General features: G+C 42.5%; 1 protein-coding gene across 1 annotated transcript in view; it reads right to left on the bottom strand.

Annotated features, from left to right (window-relative positions):
- Window positions 1-18,937, bottom strand: part of EIF2AK4 (eukaryotic translation initiation factor 2 alpha kinase 4) — a 64,432-nt gene that overhangs the window by 11,238 nt on the left and 34,257 nt on the right. The window contains 12 exon segments of the mRNA XM_015422190.1: window positions 2,369-2,485; window positions 3,975-4,143; window positions 4,793-4,842; window positions 5,851-5,972; window positions 9,350-9,425; window positions 11,019-11,255; window positions 11,898-11,948; window positions 12,800-12,901; window positions 13,841-13,920; window positions 17,197-17,254; window positions 18,497-18,601; window positions 18,736-18,858. Of these exon segments, the coding sequence (XP_015277676.1) occupies window positions 2,369-2,485; window positions 3,975-4,143; window positions 4,793-4,842; window positions 5,851-5,972; window positions 9,350-9,425; window positions 11,019-11,255; window positions 11,898-11,948; window positions 12,800-12,901; window positions 13,841-13,920; window positions 17,197-17,254; window positions 18,497-18,601; window positions 18,736-18,858 (1,290 nt within the window).

The following is an 18,937-nucleotide window of genomic DNA, read 5'->3' as shown; positions in this document are numbered from 1 at the left end:
AGGCTTTTCCCTATAAGTAGTAATACAAAACATAATACTGTTTTTAACAGCCTAGTTAAAAGGGGGCTGTACTTTATATACTTACCTTTGAACTTGCCCCACTGTTTCCAGTCATGAAAAGACCTTTGCGAAGCTCTAAAACTTCTCAAAGCCAACAGCAGGCTTGAATGCTATTACCTAAGTAAATTTGTCAGAGTTACCTTCTGTTCAGTCTTGATATAACAGCATGCTGGCAAAGGTCACCATGACCCATGAGCATGCCTCCATCATTCTTGAGCCCCTGCACATTAAAGAACAGCTACAATGAGGCAGCAAACCAAGTTAAGGATATGGAGGTCATCTTTGACTACGCTCGTTCCATGAAGTCTGCAACATCATATACTGATGGATGCTGATTTTTCTGCTGTGTAATTTGCTCTGGCTTTAGTAGTAATGGTAAATGTAATAGAGAACAGTCATGTTTTTAAAGGTACTTGCATATGACTAGTTGTGTCAGAACACAGATGTTCCTCACAAAAGGTTGTCCCTCAATGACCTCTCCCATCCTTGGGATGGACCCAGTGGCATGGTTTTCCATGGAGCTAGGTAAACTAAGGAGGGCCTGGAGGTATCTACAACAAAGTTGGCAGAAAGCACATACTGAATCCAACACATCCTTTTATAGAATTAAAGACCTATGAAGCAACAGTGATAAGGGCAAAGTGTCACTTCTCTGCTATCATTGTTCAGCCAGTTCAGGACCATTCCCTCTCAGCATCTACTGATTCTTGAGGGCAAAACTAGATGTGACACTGTCCTCATGTCTATTACAAGGATGCCACCATTTTCAAGCCAAAATGGTCACATCCCCTGGCACTGAAAAGGCACATACAGGAGTGCGGAAACAAGAGCACCTTCTCCTGTTGCAGTATTTTTAAATTGCCCATTTTAAGCTTTAAGATAGTGATGGCTCCATGGCAGACACGAGGATATCATCGCATCTACTGTGGCCCTAAATCAAAGCCATTATTGCCACAGGAACAGGACATTAGTTGTGATGCTTGTGCAAAGATTTTTGGTCTTGAATATGGTCTGACAGGAAAAATATCTAACGTATCATCTGGCCTACTTATGGATCATTTTGGCTCAGTTTACTGTGACTGGATGTTGACAGGATCCTAGGATCTGTGATGGCTACCACTTGTGCTCTGGATCCTCATCCATCCGGGCTGCTGAAATCATGGAAGGACCACATAAATTGTTCATGTCTACCATAAATTAATCACTGAGTCAGGGCACCTTCCCTAGGCCACTCAAAAAGTTGGCCACGTGTCCCCTGCTTACAAAAATTCCTACAGAACAGTAATGTGGCCAATTATTGCCTTGTCTTCCATTTGGCCTTTCTGGAAAAGGTAAATGACAGAGCAGTAGTGGAGCCATTCCAGGCCTTCTTGGATAACTCATGCGCTCTGGATCCTTTTAAGTCTGGCCGCCTGGCCAAGGTATGGGGCAAAGACAGTGCTGCTGGCTTTAAATTATGGTCTCCGTTTGAATTTAGACAAGACCATGCCTCTTTGTTGATCCTGCCATTGCTGTATTTTTATCTTGTTCTAACTGCATTACATTATACTTATGTAATACCATTTTCAAACTGTTTAATATGTCATGTTTAATACTTATACCTTGTTTCAGATTTCTGAAATCCCAGTCCTATTATATTGTTTATTATCTCCATATTGTATTGATTGCACGGGCTTAAATTATGTAATCCACCTTGGGTCTCAGTGAGAAAGATGGACTATATATAACATAAATAAATAAGTGCACTGAAGTATCAACAGGCAGCGTTCACATGCAGGTGTTCATCCAGTTTATTGCCGGCAGGTCTTGCCCCAGCAAATGATATGCACACGATCTCCTAAACTAGAGAGGGCCACCGTGATATACTGGGTAGAGTGTTGAACTACAACCTGGGAGATCCACGTTCCCTACCCTGCTGTGAAGCTTGCTGGGTGATCTTGGCCTTGTCACTCCCTCTCAGCCTATGTCACAAGATTGTTCGGGGTGGGGGTAAATGGAGCAGGGGAGACGAACATAGGCTGCCCTGAGCACCTATAAAATGTACGAAACAAATCAATTAGCTGTACAAGGAAAAGGATGCAGAACTATTGCAACACAGCCCAAGTGCCTTCGGATGTTCTACTCAGTATTAAAAATAAAATTGTTCTGTTATTTTTGCAGCCCAGGTAAAACAGCTACTCTTCTTTTTTGTAAGACCTTTAAACATGGAAACAACCCTGCCACAGTTTTATATATATATGCCTTCTCTCTCTCCCTAACTAACCACTAAGTTAGTGTTAACTGCTGCTGAGCCAAATGAATGCCTTACCACAGCATCATACAGAATGATGTATACTTGGTTGAGTTTATCTTCAGGTATTCCACAGTGCAGAAGGATAGCTTTCAATAAGGCCGTGTGATTCAAGAAGATGCTATAGTTTCTTTCCTAAAATGAAGAGTCAAAAGACATTATTTCTGTTAAGTTGATTATGATTTGGGGTTTCAAAACCCAGCAGTTGTTCTGACTTGTACTACTTCTAACATATATGACTGTGTTTGACAACAGCAATATCATAAAACCCACTGACATTTGGGAGCATAACTGCACCTTAAACATTCTAGTTACATACAGTCTGAAGAATGGTGGCCATGGATCCAAAGAGCCACAACCAATTTCTATGTGCCCAGGGGGCTTTAGTTTTCTCACCCCCACTTCACATGATAATCAGCTTGCGAAACTCAGGGCAGTTTAAAAAGTAATTTAAAATATGGCATGAAGGCCTGAAAAAAAATCCTCTGGATAGTGCAAGACCCCTTGTAGGAGTCTAAGCAGCTCTTCAGATCTCATTCAAACTACCACATCTGATAACAATAAAGGTTAACATAAGAGACGCCAATGTTGGATCAGGCCAAAGGCCCATCCAGTCCAACACCCTGTGTCACACAGTGGCCAGAAATACCAGGTGCCATCAGGAGGTCCACCAGTGGGGCCATATCCAACAAACTGCTGACAGAGGTGCACAGGTTTCCTCTGCATTCCTCTCTGCCCCAGAAGTTCCTCTGCTGACAAAAGAGGAGGGGTGATTTCATCTCCTCTTCCTTACTGCAACCTTCTTCATATAGGCCCCATGACTCAAGAAAGAATGGCTTTGGATACTGCTGAAAATTTCCACGGATGAAATTTTTCCCTTGGCAGAATATGACTTCCATGCCTTCTTCCTCCCATTGCAACCCAAAATGTCCTTATGGGGGACAGGGGAACCCCACAAACAGTGGAAGAATCAAACATCTGCAGCAAGCAAGGGGTAACTGGTAAAAATTGCCTCTTTTCCCATCTGTAGAGATACTTCCAAGAGATCTAACCTAATCTTTCCAGGGGTCAAAAGGAACTGGGGGGGGGGAGTTGCAGCAGAAATGTGGGTCCCATTGGTAATTCCTCAGATATAAACCAATATTTTTCAGAACCTATTTATAGTGATGTTTCAATCTAAATCTTCAATAGATGAAAATGTAGTGAATGCTTAATAAATACTCTGTTGGCCTGTAGCAATTTATTTGACCATTTGCACACATAATTTCCCAGCTCTCTGACCAATACAGTTGCCAGTGCTACTAATGCCACGTCCATCCTTCAGAAAGAATGTTCTTATTTTTAGGAGTATCCTTTTATAACAAAATTTAAAATCTTCCCCTTGTGTACGCAAGAGTGATAATGTCTACCACCCTACCACCAACCTGATTTTTTGCAGAAATCTGTTAAATGAACAAAGGGGTGAGGCAAATCCAAAAAGCACTGACTTTTTTCTTTAATCGTGAGAGGGTTTTGGATATCCTATTACTAGCCATAGACAGTTTAGGCCATAGCATGAAAACAGTTGGTCCTTTAAAAGAAAATTTCAAGTGTGTTGAAAGGGGTGAGGCAGAGGACCACCAACCTGAAGCACAGGAAATTCCTGGATTATTTCAGAAATTGTGTAGATGGTTTCTGCAATAGGTAAAAAACTATTGCCAGCAGGAGTGATGATATCAAATGCACATTCTAAAAGCTCTCTTGGGTGACAACGATCTAATTTCCGAGGCCTGAAAACTCGCTCAATGCAGTATCTAGAGAAGAAAAATATAACACCTGAACCTGTCTTCTATGAGCTAGATATTGGCTCATTCAGCTCAATCCTGTCTACAGAAATATGTACATTTTCCAGAAATTTTGAAGCCTTGTTAAAAGAAACTTAGAAATTTTGAGGGAAACTGAAAGGTGTACAATACTGTCTTGCTTTTTAAACTTCAGTCTTCAGGTTTTCCCCCCAAGCCTCTGCAGCTACTGGGAATGATTTTCCAAGGTCTTAGGGTAGGAATATGTCACAGCACTGATCTGAGAGTCCTGTTATAACTGGATATACTGGGGATTGAGTTTGGGACTTACAGCATGTAAATCATGCTTGGGATGGGGGTCATGGCTCAGTGGCAGAGCATCTGCTCTGTATGATGATCCAGGTCCAGCAAAAGGGGTTGACGTAGAAGGTGAAGTGAACAACCTTGACCTCAGACATGGAAGAGCTGCTGCCAATCAGAGTAGACAATATTGACCCTGACAGATCAATTGTCTAATTCAGTATAAGGCAGCTTCATGTGTTCAGTGATGACAATGGCTTGTTTACATGTCTACCCCACCCCCCCAATTGTATTATAAAAATACAGAATTCACACACAGAAGCACGATTTTTGAGGAAGAATAATTTAGCCAGTCCCTTACCTTTTCAAGTTTGTTATATTATTTCTTGCTACAAATCTTGCAAAAGGAATCTGAAAAGATAAAAGGTCAAAAAGCAGAGTTGAAAAGTTATTAAATACAATTTTGTTAGTTTGCAATGAACACACAACTTCATAAAACAGAAAATTAGGTAGGCCATTATTATAGCCAGGCTGTTCATTGTTCCAGGACTTTAGTTTTTGTAGACTGTGTCAAAAGTTCATTTTAAGTATTAGCTGGCAAAGCAATTGGTAGTTTGATCTCAAAACACCTAGTATTCCTTTTTTCACCAGTTTTACATAACGCTTTAGGAACAGCCATTCATTCTGATTTAAATTTACTGGATTAGATCCAAAGAAGCACTTGTGGTACAAAGTCTTTCCTGACTCCCTCTCTTTTATGAAATTCAAAACTGCTCCTGTAAGCGGCCTTTTAAGAGGGCCTCATAGGCTGGAAGTCAGGTTGCCAACCTCCAGATATCCCACTATTACAGTCGATCTCCAGACAACTAAGATCAGTTCACCTGGAGAAAATGGCTGTTTTGGAGGGTACTTGCTATGGAATTATACCCCGCTGAGGTCCCTCCCCTCCCCAGGCCCTACCCCCCAAAATCTCCAGGTGGCAACCCTAGCTGGAAGTAGCTCAGGCCTCTCTGGCTCTCTGAAAGGGACTGCACTTATGGATCACATTCATAGATTTCAGGCCTTGAGAAATTCTCCAACAGCCATCATTTCATACTTGGACAATGGATTAATTGAACAATATGGTCCTCATACAGCAAAATCTTGAAACTTACTATTTTAAGTCTATAAACATCAACATTATTTTTAGGATCACTGCCCTAAATCACTATGCACTAAATAATAAGTAAATAATAATACTTTCCACACATGGGGGTAATTGCAAACAATTGAATAAGTTATATGTATTTTTAGATTATACTTTTTTTGGAAGATTATCCAAGCTCTTGGCTAAATGTGAATCAATGAACCTTAAATCAGTGAGGAAACAAAGATTACACAAAGACCGCTGACATCTGTGAAGGCCCCAGTAGTACTCACCCTGAGGTCATAAGGAAGCATCACCAGCATTCCACTGTGATCCATCAAATATGAAGCTTCATTGTGTTCATAGAGCTTTTTATTCCTAGGCATTAGCAGGGGGGTTTGCAACTTGATTGCTCCTGTTGAAGAATAACATTCTTAATTCGATAGAATAGGAAATATTAGCTTTAAAAAGACTTTTTTCATTTCGAGTTGGAAGGGGTGTTGGAATTCATCTAGTCCAGCCCCTGCTCAAAACAGAAATATGCAACTATAGCCCTCCCAAGAGATGGCTATCCAGCCTCTGCTTCGAGATTCTGGTGAAGGCCAGTTCACCTGCTCCCAAGGCACTACAGAGCATTGGAAGGTAGTAAGAAATACATGCAATCTTCCTAGGTTTGCAAACAAGAGCCTTTTGTGTTTAGGAAAAAATTGCCCCTGCCCAGAATGTTTGAATGAGGCCTCTCTTATTCAACTTCAACATTATTATTCATGAAAGCGCCAGTCCATTTAACATGTAATTCACTTTTCTAATTCCCTTCGAGCAGAGTTTACCAGTGAGTTCCCTCATGCAAGCCCAGCTGAAATGAACGCTATACATTACATACAGCATTTCAATGAGCTTGCACTCATGAAAAAGTTAAAAACCTGTAAAATGTAGAACACATATCAAAACAAACCAGCAATTCCCACCCCACCTGTATTCTTTGTGCTGTGCCAGAGGAAAGTACTAGCCAAGATGGATCTTACAACCTCCCCCTTCCCTGTAGACACCTGTGAACTTTCAAATGGTGATGGGGAGGGTTGAAGGACCCATATGAATGAAAAGCCAGGCAACACAGGCAGCTGCACTGAGGAAAGGAAAACGGGTGAAACTCTCCTGGATATCCCATTAACCTTTCATTGATGCAAGAGGTTCTGCCAATTGTTGGCACTGCCCCTTTTAGGCTCACAGGTGGCTGCTAGGGGAAGGGGGAGACGGGCAAAGTCTTTCTGCATTTTTTAATGCCCCCCAGAGGGAATTTTTTATTGCATTTTTTATTAACACTACAAACTATAACAGAAAATAGGGAAGGGGACTACATATAAGGATAAAGAAAAGGTACCCACTACTGACTAAAAACCCAAGAGAGGAGGTCATTAAACCAGCTTAAACATACGTTGTCACTTAATCACGCTAATCCCATTATGAACTAAGTATAATTTTATCTTTTTCAATTCTTAATTTTAACTGTTACAAGAGAGATCCCTAAGCATCTAGTTTTAAAAATTTCAAAAGCACAGTTCAGAGTCCTTCAATCTTCATTTTCCCTTGCCCAGTCTCTTTCGCAGTTTGTAAGGACTTTTGGGGGCTGCTGCTCCTTTCTCTGCTAGAGAATCTTCTCCGGAAGACCCTGAGTCCAGCTCGCCAGTGGACCTACTGTCCATCCTTTTTTCCCCTTCCTCCTCTGGCTCTCCCAGCTGGACTCTTAAAAATTCCCGTGCTTTCTGAACAGAGTCAATCTTTTCCTTTTTATCCTTAATTTTGAAGGTTACGCCCTCTGGAGTTAGCCATCTGTATCCAATTGTATTTGTCTGGAGAAAAAGAATTAAATCTTTGTACTTTCTCCTTTGCCTTATTTCAAATGGAATGTCTTTTAGAATTCTGATAGTATTTTCTCCAACTTTCACGGGTGTGCCAGATGCTGCTTTCAGGATTGCATCCCTCACATGCCTCTTTGAGAATCTTATCACTATTTCCCCAGGCAGATTATTTTTCTTTATATATCCAGAATATGACCTATGGGCCACATCCATATAGCTCAGCAAAGATTCCGCCTTCATATCTGTCACTAGGGCCAGTAATTCACTCATCATTTCCTTCAGATTCTCTCCCTTAGTCTCTGGAATTCCCTGGAAGCGAAGAATCAAATTGGCTTTTCCCATTTGTAGCTGTAACAGCTGATCTTCTGTGGAGATTTGCTTCTTTTCCAGTTTTTGTACTTTCTTCTTCACCCTTTGGGCAGTGGAGTCCACTTCTTTCACCTTCTCAGCTGTTTGATTCATCATTTTAAGAGTGTCATTCAGCTGTGTTTGCTGGGTGGTGATACATTGGTTCACTGTTGACAGCTACTCCCTGAGATTATTCATCTGATCCAGCAGGGGGTGCATGGATTCCGCCAATGTCTTTGCCAGCTCGTTGGTTGCTTCTGGCCTTGGACTCTCAGTTCCTTTCGCTTTTAACAGTTTCTTTTTCTCCATCCTCTTTTCCGCCATCTTTTTGGATTGTTTACTTTTGCAAAAGTTTTAAAAGTCTCTGAATATGCGCTTATACGCTCAAACTCGCCTTGGTAAGTCTCTCTCTACAGTTATAACCGCTTTCTCTTCTGCTCCCCCCCTCCGATTCGCTTAAAAGTTTATGCGCATGGGAGGCATCCCTCCCCCCCCTCACCTCACTTTCTGTTCCGCATGGGTGGGGAGCTTTCTTTTTCACTTTAGCCGATCGCTTTAGTTGATCTCACATTCATAATTGGTCCGTAGACCTCGTTTTAGCTCCGTTTCTTACACTCGACCTCCTGTGCTTGCCCCGGTTGGCATCGCTTGGTTCCATTCGGTCTCACAGCATGAAGAACCGTCAGGACGGAGAAGCGCCTCAATTCCCCGGCATCACATTGGCGAAGAGGCGACCTCTCGAGAGTCCCATGGCCACAGCCCCTTCAACCGGGTCCCTGGGGGGTAACGATCTTGCGCACCCCCTCCTTCTGCTGGAGCGCAGCTTCACCTCCGGGAGATGAGTCTGCTACCGCGCCGCCATCAACCGGAATGAAGTCTTTCTGCATTAATGCATTCTGCTGGCGCTGCATGAAATTCAGCCCATTATGGTACACGTTATTTTCCCTTGTATAAGAAAATAAAAATATCCTGAGTGTCCTAACACAGGAAAATGTCTTCTCCAGCTAGTTTAATCAGCTGACAGCAAACAACAGATCTAGCATAGGCAATTAGATGTGTCTAAAGTGCCCTCAAGTCAGAGCCGATTTATGGTGACCCTGTAGGGATTTCGAGGCAAGAGAGGTTCAGGGGTGGTTTGCCATTGCCTTTGTGTAGAGACCCTCAGTTTCCCTTGGCGGTCTCTCATCCAAGTACTAACCAGAGCTGACCCTGCTTCGCTTCCAAGATCTGATGAGACTGGGCTAGCCTGGGCCACCCAGGCCAGGTCCAGGTGATCATAAGCCTGCCCAATCACATATCTGTGACAGTGAAGGTACCGGACTCACTGTGGACTATAAAATCCATATTCTTGGATTGCCTTTCAAAAGATGAACAGTTTACCGGGCTATTAAATTATCCTTATTCAGGTGAAGTGAATTATTCATAACAATTTGTCTGACAGATACTAAAATAAAAAGGCAAGATGAAAAGGAACCAGTACCCACAGTTCTACTTTATTATGTGTATGTGTGTGTGTGGGGGGGAACAGTTGAAATGCTGATTTTATACTAGAAGGAATTAAACAGAATTTTATAGACATACGTACCATGCCTTTTAAAGATCCGGCTAACTGTCTCACATATGTGTTGTTGAATCTTGGCTGATCGAACTGAAAAACTACCCTAAAACCAATGATTAATCAGGGAGCATTAATATATATATACTTCCTACTCAACATCCAGAACACAAGCATTTAGTAGCATTATATCCACAACACCATATTCCAAGGAAGCATTATGCATTTTCTAGTTGCCAAATACAGTTGAACAGATTTCATCTTTTCAGTAATTATTTGGAACATGAATTTAAATTTCAAGTTTGTCCTTTTTTGTTTTCATAGTTTGACAGCATTTTTGGCAATCAGATGTTTAAGACTCAAGAATATGGTACTTGTGTCCTGTGGGAGCACCAGGAGTGAATGGAGCACCACCTCCAGCGGAATACAGGAAAAAACTGTTCTTGGTCCACAAGGAAGTCACATTATAGTCTCAGAACATAAACTACCTGCCAAAATCACTGCTAAAAATAATAGCTGAACCCAAATGCTGCTTTCCACACTCCCAGTTGTGTGTTAAGGTATTAATGTCAAAGCATAAGAACCTTCTATGCAGATATGCCTTTGCAGTGTGCATTTGACAATGAACATGACTTGATAGAAATGTTTTCACATATGTGGAAGACACAACATGCATCTGCAAACATTGCACGCCTTCTCCTGCATTTGTGTGGACTACAAGAGGCATGCACAGTCATAGCTGTATCTTTTGTGTCTTTGGTATAATATGTGAAATGAACGCATGCTAACTCTACAGACATTAAGTCACAACAATACAACCTGATATTTAACAGATACATTTTTAAAAAGTTTTAAATGCTTCACATGCACTTTTTCAGGTTATCTACTCAGAAGACAAATTTAGCTGCTTACTGGGAGATTTACATTAATTTGTTATTGTCATTACAATGAGGCATCCTGGGGCGCATCTGCTCAGGAGCAAGGAGCTTCACTCACAAACACTGTGCTCTAGTGGTTACATGGATTACCAAGCAAGCCACTGTATGCACAAAACCAAACAGATACAAGGTCAGGTTACTGTAACATCAGAAGTCATTGTAAGGCAAACTGGACAGTAGCAGGGATCAATTAAACTAGGAACTCCTCGTTTAAATTATAAAAACAGTCTAGCAGCTGCAAGGCAAACTGGATAGTATTAATTAAACTAGGATCAATTAAACTAGGAACTCCTAGTTTAAATTATAAAAACAGTCTAGCAGCTATGCATGCTAACTCTACAGACATTGTCACAACAATACAACCTGATTTTTAACAGATACATTTTTAAAAAGTTTAAAATGCTTCACAAGCACTTTTTCAGGTTATTTACTCAGAAGACAAATTTAGCTGCTTACTGGGAGATTTACATTAATTTGTTATTGTCATTACAATGAGGCATCCTGGGGCGCATCTGCTCAGGAGCAAGGAGCTTCACTCACAAACACTGTGCTCTAGTGGTTACATGGATTACCAAGCAAGCCACTGTATGCACAAAACCAAACAGATACAAGGTCAGGTTACTGTAACATCAGAAGTCATTGTAAGGCAAACTGGACAGTAGCAGGGATCAATTAAACTAGGAACTCCTCGTTTAAATTATAAAAACAGTCTAGCAGCTATGGCTTTCTAACGGGAGGGGGAATACTAATTTCAAACAAACCTTAAGAATGTCACTATCATAGGCATAATCTATGGCAGGAGAAATGCGCTGTGAGAATATCTGTCCCATCATTGTCCGGTAAGCTTTCCCATCCACATTTGCCAAAGTGTGATGAAGCACTTCGTGAAGCTCAGATTCCTCCATCTGCGGGGGTGGAAGATGTTCACTTTTTAACAGCTCCGTAGCAGTTGGACGTTTTGAAGGATCGTGGTTCAACAGCCAGGCCACAACCAGTTTCTAAAAGGGAAACCAAAATATATTTTTAATTTTAATCCATGAATAGATTTTTTAAGGGGGAGGGGGTGCCTATCCTTCCTCTGAGAAGCCCAGGGTGACAATACTTATTGTCTCTCTCGTCCACCTGACCCTTACAAGAGGTAGGTTGTGGGAAGGGGGGAATCTCTCTATGGATCCAAGCCATTGGCTCTCCACATCTGCTAAGTACCTCATGAAATTCAGACTCCTTCATTCAGGGAAGTGGAATGTGTAAGCAAGCTGTAAGCAATTTTAGTTTAACCTGAATATCTAACTGGTGGCATATGATTCAAAGCACAGACAACACTTATCTTTCAGAGCCATGCCAATGAGCTTAACCTGAATATCTAACTGGTGGCGTATGATTCAAAGCACACTTATCTTTCAGAGCCATGCCAATGAACTCTGCAGGCTCTTATACCCCATGAGAGCATTCAAATGTCTCTCATAAAATGCACTTCAATGCTAGTAATTTATTACTTTCCCTTTCTGATTTCTTTTCCCTTTGTTCAAGTGTCATACTGTTAATTGCTTAGGTATGTATTATTCGTTTGAAAGGAGGAAGAAAAATAATGATTACATTTTAGGACCCAACACAGCGATTACTAAGAAGCATAAAAATACCTGCTTTGCATTTTTCCCTTCATCGAAGTCTTTAGGAAATACAATAGAGGGCTGACAAATAAAGTGCAACAGAGTCAGTCATGTACAAAGGACATGTCTACAATACACAGCATAGATTTCTGACCTTCATAACATGATTAAAAGACTAACAGATACCTCATTCAAATCACCAGTGGCATTTGCAGGAGCCACTATTCCTTTATGACTTTTTGCACTATCATACAGTCAGTGGTGAATCCATGTGTGATGCAGTGGAGACATGCACTGGTCATGCATTGGCATACACATAATGCAAAGTCTAGTAACGTATTGTGCCACTTTTGTATAGTCTTTTTACAAGTAAAAATAGAAAAAGTGGGGATAAATGGAGTAGCTCTCTTCCTTCTCTCTGCCCCATTTCAGCTCAAATTGGGTAGAAAAAGTCCCCTTCATAAAGAGGCCAGCAAGTGGGACTGCAGAGAAGGAGGCAAGGCAGATGATATACTTTGTAATACCCAGTGATGACAGTGGAGGGCACAACAGAGTACATCAGCTGCCCCGTCACCTTCTGTATCGTGAGTAACCACACCTTTTTAAAAACACACACAAAAGAAGCACTATGTGTGTATTTGTATGTTTACTTTTTTCCATAATTATACAACACGTAAAACCATAGAGAATAATATGTTCTAAGACTTCAGTCATATGACTTGGAGCATGCATGACCAATAACCTCTGGGGAGGGACATTAAGAAGATCTGATCTAGACATATTTGTTTTGAATGCTAAAGTCTTGTAATGGGTTTAATGATGGATACACTGGAAAACTTATGCATGGAACAAACAATGGTTTTACCTTCCAGCAATTATGAGAAAGTTTTCTGTTACGGGACATTTGGCAGACATGAAATTTTTATACATACGAGCCTCAGCTGACTTAGCACAAAGATCCTTTCTGATGCTGTGTTCATTGGATGGTAGGACATCTCAAAAAATATTATACCCAAACTGAAAAGATCCACTTTCTAGGAGAGAAAGATTGAAGGAAATGTAATTCCAAGAAATACAAACAGCTTTAATGCCAACATTCTTGTGAGACTTTATAGTCCAGCCCAGCCTAGCTTTTTGTGCACTGAGACCCTGGAGTCTATCCTCCTTTCTTCAGCTGGTTACTATATCTGACTTCAGCCACATAAAAGTGTCCTTCAAGGAACACATTGCTTTTTAAAAATTGCTTTGTCAAAGTTCTGGTTTTCAATAACGTAGGATTTGAGTGGTATTTTTGCAACTGCTAAAGTAATATTTTTGTATAATGTCTGATGTAGTCAAAGGATTGGGTCCAAAGATTCCTGTGTATGAACACAGGGAATGTCTGTTAAGTGCAGAGGAAGGTTGCCTGTACTCTACTCCAGCCCTATGTTGCTTCACACCATAAAAGGACTCTCAGGAGCAGCCTTTTGGGGTTGCAGTGCTGAAGAGGGCTTGCACTGATGCACACCCCAGAAGCCAGGTTCCAAACAGCTCCTTGCATGAGCAGAAGGCAGTCTGACAAACCCCTCCCCCTGCCATATGCACTGCAGGCATTTGCACTTCTGCAAAGGGTGGGTACCAGTTTTCCCCACCAACTGCAGCTCCCCCAGGGCTCTCTAAACTTCAGGAACAGTGTTGGAGGAGTTACAAGAGGCTGCAATGGAAAGGAAGCCCTGGTGTAGAACACACGATTCTTGTAATCTATGGCACGGGGCTATGTGCTATGGGCCCAATCAGCAAAGGGTGACATGTCCCACTGGGATAAACAGAATCCTTCCAGTACAAGAGCTTCTTCTGCCAGAAGGATTTGCTTTCTGCCAAAAAATATACTACCTTCAGCTGAGCAGTAGGATACAATCCATCATCTTTTTAGAAAAGTAAACACTATGCTCTAGGTCCACATGTATTCACAGATAGCAACATATGTTTATTACCTGATTATATGTAGATTTAGTATTTCCTTGGACCTCCGGGCTTACATAAAGAGCTGTCCCAACCATGCCCGTTAAATTTCCTGTAAGGATAAAACTGAATTACCACTACTTCACAGAAACTACATGAAAATGTAAGGGAAAATCATTCTCCTGCATTTTGTTAAACTGAACACAAAGTAAACTAATTTGGTTTTGTTTCTGAAATGTAGAAGAAAAAGGAAGAAGAGTTGGTTTTTATATCCCACTTTCCACTGCCTGAAGGAGTCTCAGAGCAACTTACAATCACCTTCCCTTCCTCTCCCCATAACAGACATCCTGTGAGGTAGATGGGAGTGAGAGAGCTCTGAGAGAACTGTGACTGATCCAACGTCACCCAGCTGGCTGTAATTGGAGGAGTGGGGAACCAAACCCAGTTCTCCAGGTTAGGGTTCGCTGCTCTTAACCACTACACCAAACTGGCTCACAGTTGTACTTGCCCAAATGCTGATATCAGGACACATTTTTCTCGTCTTGATCACTTCATATTCTAAGCAACTAAGATTCATTGTGTTGCTATATAGTGAAGAATCAGAACTCTACTAATCTTTTACTACACGTTCCTTTAATATTCAAGGAACATCCAATGGGAGTTCTTTTAACATTGTCTCCACCGTCACTTTCTCTCCTCAAGTATCTCTGAACACTCTTCCATATGCTAGATCAAGTTCAAGTTAGCCTTTATTGGCATAAGATGCATGTGCTTGGTGTAGATGCTGCTTTCCCTCATACCTCTGAGACAGCACAAAATACTCTGACAACAGTTCCTTGGTTCAGGTTTAAAAGAAGCAACAGAATTTTTACCAACAAGGTTGAAATTACAGACATCAACAGCCTGCTCAAAGCACTTAGGGTTCTTCCTATGAAATAATAAAGCAGTCCAGATGGAACTTTTTTTCCTGTGCCAAAGTGAATCTTTGAGAAGAACTGGTCAAGATTTTATAAATAGATCGAGGAATATCTCAGAAGATGTACAACATAACTATTAAGATATATGCTCTACATTTCAAATGGTTAAACTGGTTTAGGTGTATAAAAGAATTATTCTATGTAAAATTTAAGCGGTCCTAATGAGTACATGCTCCATGCTTGTTGTTTGTTAGTCTCTATCTGCAGTTATTGTCTTTCTCTTTTATTTATTTATTTATTCGACTTTTACCCCGCCCTCCCACTAAGGCGGCTCAGGGCGGCTTACAATAGTTTAAAACCAACATAACAATTTATACAATATAAGTCTAAAACAATACAGTCAATAAAATATCCAAATACACTTATTAAAATTAAGACGTGGCGGCCTTCTGTTATAAAGTGCTAGAACCGTCAGTGTGGTCTGAGCTATTGAAACGCTTGCCGGAACAGCTCGGTCTTTACCGCTCTGCGGAATTGGTAAAGATCCCGCAGAGCTCGGATTTTGTTTGGGAGCTGATTCCATAGTACTGGTGCAGCTAGGGAAAACTCCCTAGTTCTTGTCGATGTTAACTTAGCGTCCCTAGGGCCAGGGGGGACCAAGCGATTTGTGACTCGGATCTCAGTGCCCTTGGGGGAACGTACGGGGAAAGGCGGTCCCTCAGGTAGACAGGACCCAGACCATTTAGGGCTTTAAAGGTCACAACCAGCACCTTGAAGCGTATCCGGAACGCTATTGGCAGCCAGTGCAGCGACCTCAGGACAGGTTGGATGTGCTCCCTCACGGGGAGACCCATCAGCAACCTGGCCGTGGCATTCTGCACCAGCTGCAGCTTCCGGAGTTGCCCCAGGGGCAGCCCCATGTAGAGAGCATTGCAGTAATCCAACCTTGAGGTGACCATAGCATGGATCACTGATGCCAGATCGTTGCGTTCGAGGAAGGGGACCAACTGCCTTATCAGCCGCAGATGGTAAAAGGCTGCCTTGGCAGTGGCTGCTACCTGGGCCTCCATTGTTAAGGAAGCATCCAGGAGCACTCCCAAACTCCTGACCCTCAGAGCTGGCACCAATGGCGCCCCACCGAAGGCCGGAAGTGGGACCCCTACCCCCGTACCACTCTGATTCAGGCATAGGACCCCCGTCTTCGTCGGATTCAGTTTCAGTCGACAGCCTAAGCCAGCCTGCTATGTCCCACAACGCTCATTCCAGATCTTCTGGGGTAGAGCCAGACTGACCGCCCAACAACAGATAGAGCTGGGTGTCATCCACATATTGATGACACCCTAGCTCATGTCTCCGGGCAATCTGGGCAAGGGGGCGCATATAGATGTTAAACAACATCGGTGAGAGAACTGCCCCTTGGGGCACCCCACAAACTAGTGGGTGTCTTTGGGACAGCCTCTCCCTGAGCGCCACCCTTTGTCCCTGACCTTGGAGAAAGGAGACAAGCCATTGCAAGGCGAGCCCCCGAATCCCCACATCGGCGCGGCGGTGGGCAAGCAACTGGTGATCGACCATATCGAACGCCGACAGGTCCATCAGCAGGAGCACCGCTGTCCCGCCCCGATCCAGGTGCCTTCGGAGATCATCCGTGAGGGCGACCAGTGCTGTCTCAGTCCCGTGGCTAATAAAATCTTTTTAAAAAGAAATAAAGTGAATCATGCTGGGGGATATTGAACTGCTTGGCCTTCCCACAACATTATAGACACGGCAGAAAATGTGCACATTGCATACACAGTGATGGGATACACAAAAACTACCATAAAGCACGGCAGTTTAGGAATTCCTGGTGAAAAAGACTGGCAGATTTTCCTCCACTTTAACTGTTTAGAGAAAGATGCTCAGGTGGTAAAGCACCTGAGCATGGTGGTGGAGGAAATGGTGGAGGAAAGCACTGGATCGGGAGCAGAAGAGAAATAGAAAAAGGCTATAAGTCTATGCCCATAGCTGTAGTCAAGGAATTTGCTGATGGTCAAAATTGAGGATGTTCCGTTTAGGAGGAACAATGGTAGCTGACAAGAAAATAAGCAGGATCTGAGACGGAGGAAAGAATAAACTTGGGACAGTTTGAGGTCAACAATAGTATAGGGAGGTAAAAATCTTAGAACTGTCAGAGGACAGCAGGGCACAAGCAGTAGAGTTCAGAAGGGCCCTTCTTATCCAGATATGAAAATACAGATACACACAGGAAGTGTTTCAGTTGCTGTGTGCCAGTATCATCAGGGGTCATAATCAGGCAATTAGACCATTTTTAAAAAGTTTAGCCTGCTCATCCCTTAGTGGCTGAGTCCTGGTCCACTCCTGACCCAGCAATGCCAAGGAAACTATTTCATAAGCAGGCACAGATCTTGAAAGACGTTTTCTAGGGGATGTACCTAGCCACACGGCAGTAAAGGTAATCGCTTAGTACCTACCAGAAGGATCACTTTTAGTCAAATGATCCTCTGACACCTCTCCTTGTTTAGTGTCTGCCTGAAAAAGAAATCAAAGTAAACCTGAGTATACATGTCTTAAATTTTCAGATCTTTGATGGCTTAAAATGAACAATATTAGATTGTATCCAAGGAGCTATTAACTGAAGAAAAATAGCCACTAGTGTTGTTCCACAAAGCTTGATGCAACAGGCTGCACAAAAGAGTTCACATAGTACCAGAATAAGTGGATTCTCTAGCAGTTCTCAGGCTTTTGCATGAAGCAACATGAACTGGAATAAGGGGAAGAACATGGCTGCTGTAGTTGTGCTTTTTTTAACATGATGCCCTGGTGCAAGATGCAAAACAGCCCCTCAATGAGAGTGGAAGACATGCTGAAAAGAACACCCAGAGATAGGATTATGGCTTACCCAGCCTATGTCATGGAATCGGTAACAATGACATGATAAAAGTCCAGTGGTATCACAATGCAACATAACGGGCAATAATCTCTTCTGTGGAAAGAATGCTCTTACATACAGTTTGTACAAGCTACAATATTACATATCTAACAGTATACTGTGAGTTCATCTGTGGATACTTAAATCTGAGGATCCGGCACAGAGATAAAACAAATATTTCTGCAATCTGAAAAAAATACAATGTGGGGATTACATCTCCCCATTTCAAGAGTGTTGCCTGTGCAAGCACAGAACAACACACCTAGTTCCTCCATCAGTGCGGGACTCAGAGCCCCCACCCCACTGCTGTGTTCAGTGAAGCTCCCAGTGGCAAGACAGCTGTGGGGACCCAGGCTGCCTCCTTCATCTTTGCCATGCGAGCTGGTGATAGCAGTGTTGTCAGAGGGTGAAGGCACCTCCACCACCATCCTCACCCGCTCCTGTGGGTCTGGCTGCAATGGTGTGAGCATCAGGTGGCCCTCTGCAGCTGCCGCCAACTCAGGAGGCCTTCTCCCTGGTGCTGCTCAAGCCAGGTGGCCCCCTGTGGCTGCTGCTGATGTTGCCAGGGCTCCTGGCATCCTTGCCATTTCTGCTGCTGGGCCCACCGCAGCTCCTGGCCTCCTCACTGCTGCTGCCTCCCCCACCATCACCACTGGGCTCCCCCTGACCCCTCCCTACCACCACCACCACCACCACCACTCACTCACTCAGTGTGGCTCCCTGCCCCCTACTGTCACTCCCACCTCCCTGCTGCCCACCACGAAGTACCTTGTGGGTCCCCATTTGTATCATGTTATTTCCAAGACTGTTTAAATTGTGCATTCTGGAATTAAAATACATACTGCATATGCTGGATGATCTGTCGCCAAGCCAAAATCACCAATTTTCACATGATCTTCAGAATCTAAAAAAATGTTGACAGGTTTCAGATCTCTGTGAATCATTCCCTGTTAAAATAATAGTAATGATAATAAGGGATTAGAGTATACATGGAATAACTACAATCTATTACAAGGATAGCCTTGCTGACTGTTATTTACAATCACTCAAGCTGAAAGTGCTGGCCATGAATATTGCTTACCTTTTCATGAATGTAAGCTAATCCATCTAAAATTTCCCGGAAAAGCCTCCAAAGACGATTGGTATCTTGATATAAGCCTTGGTCAATAGTATCCCTTAATGTGCTCTTTTCACAATATTCCATCTTCAGATCCAAGGTGAAGAAACAGGTTTCAAAAAAATAAAATAAAAAGAGCTAATGGCACAGTCTGTTACGATATTCA

This window comes from Gekko japonicus, unplaced genomic scaffold, assembly GCF_001447785.1.
Source record: "Gekko japonicus isolate JY-2015 unplaced genomic scaffold, Gekko_japonicus_V1.1 scaffold394, whole genome shotgun sequence".
Classification (NCBI taxonomy): domain Eukaryota; kingdom Metazoa; phylum Chordata; class Lepidosauria; order Squamata; family Gekkonidae; genus Gekko; species Gekko japonicus.
The sequence above is the reverse complement of the archived record's forward strand: the minus strand, read 5'-3'. Positions and strand labels throughout refer to the sequence as shown.